This window comes from Oncorhynchus gorbuscha, unplaced genomic scaffold (genome assembly GCF_021184085.1).
Source record: "Oncorhynchus gorbuscha isolate QuinsamMale2020 ecotype Even-year unplaced genomic scaffold, OgorEven_v1.0 Un_scaffold_370, whole genome shotgun sequence".
In the NCBI taxonomy this organism is placed as follows: domain Eukaryota; kingdom Metazoa; phylum Chordata; class Actinopteri; order Salmoniformes; family Salmonidae; genus Oncorhynchus; species Oncorhynchus gorbuscha.
The window spans coordinates 790,087-797,586 of NW_025745222.1; the positions used below are offsets into that span (position 1 = coordinate 790,087).

A 7,500-nucleotide genomic window follows, 5' to 3' on the forward strand; every position below is an offset into this window, starting at 1 on the left:
CGGGCGGCTCAGGACAGACGGGCGGCTCAGGACAGACGGGCGGCTCAGGACAGACGAGCGGCTCAGGACAGACGGGCGGCTCAGGACAGACGGGCGGCTCAGGACAGACGGGCGGCTCAGGACAGACGGGCGGCTCAGGACAGACGGCCGGCTCTGGCAGCTCAGGACAGACGGGCGGCTCAGGACAGACGGGCGGCTCAGGACAGACGGGCGGCTCAGGACAGACGAGCGGCTCAGGACAGACGGGAGGCTCTGGCAGCGCCGGACAGGCGGGAGCACCTGGAGGGAGGAGACGGAGAGACAGCCTGGTGCGGGGGGCTGCCACAGGAGGCCTGGTGCATGGAGGAGGCACCGGATGGACCGGACCGTGGAGGCGCACTGGAGGTCTTGAGCACCGAGCCTGCACAACCTGTCCTGGCTGGATACTCCCTGTAGCCCGGCAAGTGCGGCGGGGTGGAACAGACCGCACTGGGCTGTGCTGGCGAACCGGGGACACGGTTAGGGCTGTGCGTAGGGCTGGTGCCATATAAATCAAATTTATTTCAAATCAAATGTATTTATATAGCCCTTCGTACATCAGCTGATATCTCAAAGTGCTGTACAGAAACCCAGCCTAAAACCCCAAACAGCAAGCAATGCAGGTGTAGAAGCACGGGCCGAGGAGACGCACTGGAGATCACGTGATGATGGTGTGTGGGTGTGATGGTGTGATGGTGTGTGGGTGTGTGGGTGTCGTGGTGTGATGGTGTGATGGTGTGTGGGTGTCGTGGTGTGATGGTGTGATGGTGTGTGGGTGTCGTGGTGTGTGGGTGTCGTGGTGTGATGGTGTGATGGTGTGATGGTGTGTGGGTGTGTGGGTGTCGTGGTGTGATGGTGTGTGGGTGTCGTGGTGTGATGGTGTGTGGGTGTGACGGTGTGTTGGTGTGATGGTGTGTTGGTGTGATGGTGTGATGGTGTGATGGTGTGTGGGTGTCGTGGTGTGATGGTGTGTGGGTGTCGTGGTGTGTGGGTGTGATGGTGTGATGGTGTGTGGGTGTGATGGTGTGTGGGTGTCGTGGTGTGATGGTGTGTGGGTGTCGTGGTGTGATGGTGTGTGGGTGTGATGGTGTGATGGTGTGATGGTGTGTGGGTGTGATGGTGTGATGGTGTGATGGTGTGTGGGTGTGATGGTGTGTGGGTGTGATGGTGTGTGGGTGTCGTGGTGTGTGGGTGTCGTGGTGATGGTGTGTGGGTGTGATGGTGTGATGGTGTGATGGTGTGATGGTGTGTGATGGTGTGTGGGTGTCGTGGTGTGATGGTGTGTGGGTGTCGTGGTGTGTGGGTGTCGTGGTGTGATGGTGGTGTGTGGGTGGGGTGTGATGGTGTGTGGGTGTGATGGTGTGTGGGTGTGTGGTGTGATGGTGTGATGGTGGTGTGATGGTGTGATGGTGTGTGGGTGTCGTGGTGTGATGGTGTGTGGGTGTCGTGGTGTGTGGGTGTCGTGGTGTGATGGTGTGTGGGTGTCGTGGTGTGTGGGTGTCGTGGTGTGATGGTGTGTGGGTGTCGTGGTGTGTGGGTGTGATGGTGTGTGGGTGTGATGGTGTGTGGGTGTCGTGGTGTGTGGGTGTGATGGTGTAATGGTGTGATGGTGTGTGGGTGTTGTGGTGTGATGGTGTGTGGGTGTCGTGGTGTGATGGTGTGTGGGTGTCGTGGTGTGTGGGTGTTGTGGTGTGATGGTGTGTGGGTGTCGTGGTGTGTGGGTGTCGTGGTGTGATGGTGTCGTGGTGTGTGGGTGTGACGGTGTGTGGGTGTCGTGGTGTGTGGGTGTCGTGGTGTGTGAGTGTCGTGGTGTGTGGGTGTCGTGGTGTGTGGGTGTCATGATGTGTGGGTGTCATGATGTGTGGGTGTCGTGGTGTGTGGGTGTCGTGGTGTGATGGTGTGTGGGTGTCGTGGTGTGTGGGTGTCGTGGTGTGATGGTGTGATGGTGTGATGGTGTGTGGGTGTGATGGTGTAATGGTGTGATGGTGTGTGGGTGTGTGAGTGTCGTGGTGTGATGGTGTGTGGGTGTCGTGGTGTGATGGTGTGTGGGTGTCGTGGTGTGTGGGTGTCGTGGTGTGATGGTGTGTGGGTGTCGTGGTGTGTTGGTGTCGTGGTGTGATGGTGTGTGGGTGTCGTGGTGTGTGGGTGTCGTGGTGTGATGGTGTCGTGGTGTGTGGGTGTCGTGGTGTGTGGGTGTCGTGGTGTGATGGTGTGTGGGTGTCGTGGTGTGTGGGTGTCGTGGTGTCATGATGTGTGGGTGTCGTGGTGTGATGGTGTGTGGGTGTCGTGGTGTGTGGGTGTCGTGGTGTGTGGGTGTCGTGGTGTCATGATGTGTGGGTGTCGTGGTGTGATGGTGTGTGGGTGTCGTGGTGTGATGGTGTGTGGGTGTCATGATGTGTGGGTGTCGTGGTGTGATGATGTGTGGGTGTCATGATGTGTGGGTGTCGTGGTGTGATGGTGTGTGGGTGTCATGATGTGTGGGTGTCGTGATGATGTGATGGTGTGTGTTTCCATCCAACCATTTTACTGCATGTTACCTACTCTCTAGGCATACAGTAGATCTCACACACACACACACACACACACACACACACACACACACACACACACACACACACACACACACACACACACACACACACACACACACACACACACACACACACACACACACACACACACACACACACACACACACACACACACATCTAGACTGACTGGTTCCCACATCTTTCTTGAGAAATGCTTCATGATGGACATTAGCATACAATTGGCACATACACAGACAGTACAAGCTTGTATTGTTGTTTGTTTTTTGTTTGAAAGAATGAAAATGAAATACAATCTCCTCCCCTCCTCTTCTCTCCCTCCTCTCTCTCTCCTCCTCTCTCTCTCTCCTCTCCTTCCCTCCTCCTCCCCTCCTCCTCTCTCCCTCCTCTTCTCTCTCTCTCCCTCCTCCTCTTCTCTCTCCTCTCCTTCCCTCCTCCTCCCCTCCTCCTCTCTCCCTCCTCTTCTCTCTCTCTCCCTCCTCCTCTTCTCTCTCCTCTCCTTCCCTCCTCCTCCCCTTCTCCTCTCTCCCTCCTCTTCTCTCTCTCTCCCTCCTCCTCTTCTCTCTCTCTCCCTCCTCTCTCTCTCTCCCTCCTCCTCTTCCTCCCTCTCCCTCCTCTCTCTCTCTCTCCCTCCTCCTCTTCTCTCTCCCTCACCTCCCTCCCTCCTCTCTCCCTCCCTCTCCCTTCCCTCCTCCTCTCCTTCCCTCATCCCTCCTTCCTCCCTCCCTCTCCTCTCCTTCCCTCCTCCGCCCCTCCTCCTTTCTCTCCTTCCTTCCATCAGTCTCTCTATCAGTCTTATCCCTCGGTAGTGAACAGCGTTATTTTCACCCCCCACCCCTACCACCCCACACAATACGCACACACACACACCTTCTCCCCTCACACACACTCACACACGCCCAGTCCGCCAACCCCACCTCAAATACACAACTCGAACCAGTCGACTTGTCGGTCAGCAAACGACCCTCTCCCTCCTCCTCCTCCTCCTCCTCCTCCTCCTCCTCTCCCTCCTCCTGTTCTTCCACTTCCTCCCCGTACAGTCGTTCCTCCCCCCAGCCCCCCCCCTCCCTCCATTACCCCGTGTTGTTAGGCTCCGGCCCCGGGGTCGTCCAGGGTTCAGGGGTCATGCTGTCCCAGGTCATGCTGCAACCATTGTCCATCCTCTACCCCTCCTCCCCGCTGCACCTGCCTCAGCCAATCGCGGTCAACCGCACCGTCGCTGGCGACGACCACCATCATCATCATCATCATCACCATCACAGTCCGACAGGAAGCTCACAACATCAGACAGGTGGGATAGATATTTCTCTGTTATCCCTGAATCTCCCTGTCTTTACCTGGGTAATACTGTGTGTGTGTGTGTGTGTGTGTGTGTGTGTGTGTGTGTGTGTGTGTGTGTGTGTGTGTGTGTGTGTGTGTGTGTGTGTGTGTGTGTGTGTGTGTGTGTGTGTGTGTGTGTGTGTGTGTGTGTGTGTGTGTGTGTGTGTGTGTGTGTGTGTGTGTGTGTGTGTATTAACTGGTGTGTGTGTGTGTTTTTCTACCCAGCATCCTCCATGAAGTCAGAGCTCAGAGGCGACGCCCACCACAAGCTAATCAAAACGGAGCATGCCCACGACTCATACAACCAGGAAATGACCTCATCGGTCATTAGCGCGCCACAGTCCTATAGCGAGTGAGTAGAGGCAGAGCTACTACATACAGGAGAGGAATGGTTTCTTACCTCGTTTTTCATGGGAGGGAGGGAGGGGGAGGGAGAGGGAGAGGGAGGGGGAGAGAGGGGGGAGGGAGGGGGAGAGAGAGGGAGGGAGGGGGAGAGAGGGGGGAGAGAGAGGGAGGGGGCGAGAGAGAGGGGGAGGGAGAGGGAGAGGGAGGGGGAGGGAGAGAGGGAGGGGGAGAGAGAGGGAGAGGGAGGGGGAGAGAGAGGGGGAGGGAGGGGGAGGGGGAGGGAGGGGGAGGGAGAGGGAGAGAGGGGGAGAGAGGGAGGGAGTGAGAGGGAGAGGGAGGGAGGGAGGGAGGGAGAGAGGGAGGGAGGGGAGAGAGAGGGGGAGGGAGGGGAGGGAGGGGAGGGAGGGAGGGGGGGGAGGAGAGGGAGGGCGAGAGGAGGGGGAGGGAGAGGGAGGGGGAGGGAGGGGGAGAGAGAGGAGGGAGGGAGGGAGGGGGAGAGAGAGGGAGGGAGAGAGGGAGGGAGGGAGGGGAGAGAGAGAGGGGAGGGAGAGGGAGGGAGGGAGGGAGAGGGAGAGGGAGGGAGGGGGAGAGAGAGGGGGAGAGGGAGGGAGGGAGGGGGAGGGAGAGAGACAGAGAGGGAGGGAGGGAGACAGACAGAGAGGGAGAGGGAGGGAGGGAGGGAGGGAGAGAGAGACAGAGAGGGAGGGAGGGAGGGAGGGAGAGAGGGAGGGAGGGAGGGAGAGAGAGAGGGAGGGGGAGAGAGAGGGAGAGGAGGGAGGGGAGGGAGGGAGGGAGGGAGAGAGAGAGGGAGGGAGGGAGGGGGAGAGGAAAATAGTTTAAGGACAGTGACCTAAAGACGAGGGTTTAAGGAATGTTACTTCCTCTGTGATATTTCCCGCTCTGGTTGCCAGGGCAGCCCCCCCCATCCCAACGCTTCTGAGGAAATGGGCGAGGCTAGATGTCACCACCACCTCTATCACACACAGAGACACACACACACACACACACACACACACACACACACACACACACACACACACACACACACACACACACACACACACACACACACACACACACACACACACACACACACACACACACACACACACACACAGAGACTCATAAACACATGGTGTTTTGTTTCCAAACGCAGAATAAAAAAATAGAGTAAAGTGGCAACTGCATGATAACAAGAGTTCGTTTCAGGCCGTGTGTGTGTGTGTGTGTGTGTGTGTGTGTGTGTGTGTGTGTGTGTGTGTGTGTGTGTGTGTGTGTGTGTGTGTGTGTGTGTGTGTGTGTGTGTGTGTGTGTGTGTGTGTGTGTGTGTGTGTGTGTGTGTGTGTGTGTGTGTGTGTGTGTGTGTGTGTGTGTGTGTGTGTGTGTGTGTGTGTGTGTGTGTGTGTGCGTGCAGGACGGTATCCATTGTTGTAATATGAATCACTACTGTATAGGAATGTGATCAAATATGTTTTATGGACTCCCTTGTTTTCGTTTTTGTACAGTTTTAAATCTCTCTCTTTCTCTCACACACACTTTTCCATTCTATTCAATTCCAGTAATATATACCTGTAGCTGAGACAACAAAATGTATAAACACACACACACAGATAATATCTCCCAGGATGCATTAGTCAGGCAGTCTGTCTCTAAGTTTCCTGGAAACCCTCATGTGGGAGAAGGTGTGTGTGTGTGTGTGTGTGTGTGTGTGTGTGTGTGTGTGTGTGTGTGTGTGTGTGTGTGTGTGTGTGTGTGTGTGTGTGTGTGTGTGTGTGTGTGTGTGTGTGTGTGTGTGTGTGTGTGTGTGTGTGTGTGTGTGTGTGTGTGTGTGTGTACGTACATTAGCAAGTGTCCTGTTGTAGAACCACACCCTAGGGAGGGGGAGGGAGGGAGGGAGAGGGAAAACACACACGTTCATTCGTCCACACACTCAAAAACACGAACACCAGCTAAAACACGAAACCAAGTCATGAGAAGTCACAGCCATCTAAGGCTGGGAAATAGAAGGATCTACAGCGCCCCCTGCTGGACTAAATATAGACGCACACTTTCATACTGTAGGTATGTAGCATACTGTACTGTAGGTATGTAGCATACTGTACTGTAGGTATGTAGAATACTGTACTGTAGGTATGTAGCATACTGTACTGTAGGTATGTAGAATACTGTACTGTAGAATACTGTACTGTAGGTATGTAGAATACTGTACTGTAGGTATGTAGAATACTGTACTGTAGGTATGTAGCATACTGTACTGTAGGTATGTATCATACTGTACTGTAGGTATGTAGAATACTGTACTGTAGGTATATAGAATACTGTACTGTAGGTATGTAGCATACTGTACTGTAGGTATGTAGAATACTGTACTGTAGGAATGTAGAATACTGTACTGTGGGTATGTAGCATACTGTACTGTAGGTATGTAGCATACTTTACTGTAGGTATGTAGCATACAGTACTGTAGGTATGTAGCATACTGTATTGTAGGTATGTAGAATACTGTACTGTAGGTATGTAGAATACTGTACTGTAGGTATGTAGAATACTGTACTGTAGGTATGTAGAATACTGTACTGTATGTATGTAGAATACTGTACTTTGGGTATGTAGAATACTGTACTGTAGGTATGTAGAATACTGTACTGTAGGTATGTAGAATACTGTACTGTAGGTATGTAGAATACTGTACTGTAGGAATGTAGAATACTGTACTGTAGGTATGTAGAATACTGTACTGTTGGTATGTAGCATACTGTACTGTAGGTAGGTAACATACTGTACTGTAGGTATGTAACATACTGTACTGTTGGTATGTAGCATACTGTACTGTAGGTATGTAGAGTACTGTACTGTAGGTATGTAGAATACTGTACTGTTGGTATGTAGCATACTGTACTGTTGGTATGTAGCATACTGTACTGTAGGTATGTGGCATACTGTACTGTAGGTATGTAGAATACTGTACTGTAGGTATGTGGCATACTGTACTGTAGGTATGTAGAATACTGTACTGTAGGTATGTAGAATACTGTACTGTAGGTATGTAGAATACTGTACTGTAGGAATGTAGAATACTGTACTGTGGGTATGTAGCATACTGTACTGTAGGTATGTAGCATACTGTACTGTAGGTATGTAGCATACTGTACTGTAGGTATGTAGAATACTGTACTGTAGGTATGTAACATACTGTACTGTAGGTATGTAGCATACTGTACTGTAGGTATGTAGCATACTGTACTGTAGGTATGTAGCATACTGTACT

General features: G+C 53.2%; 1 protein-coding gene across 2 annotated transcripts in view; it reads left to right on the forward strand.

Annotated features, from left to right (window-relative positions):
• Positions 1–7,500, forward strand: part of LOC124018000 (Krueppel-like factor 3) — a 40,357-nt gene that overhangs the window by 26,117 nt on the left and 6,740 nt on the right. For both annotated transcript variants that reach the window (XM_046333254.1, XM_046333257.1), the window contains 2 exons: positions 3,349–3,858; positions 4,113–4,239. In XM_046333254.1, the coding sequence (XP_046189210.1) occupies positions 3,693–3,858; positions 4,113–4,239 (293 nt within the window). In that variant the 5' untranslated portion in view covers positions 3,349–3,692. The remainder of the gene's footprint in view (positions 1–3,348; positions 3,859–4,112; positions 4,240–7,500) is intronic.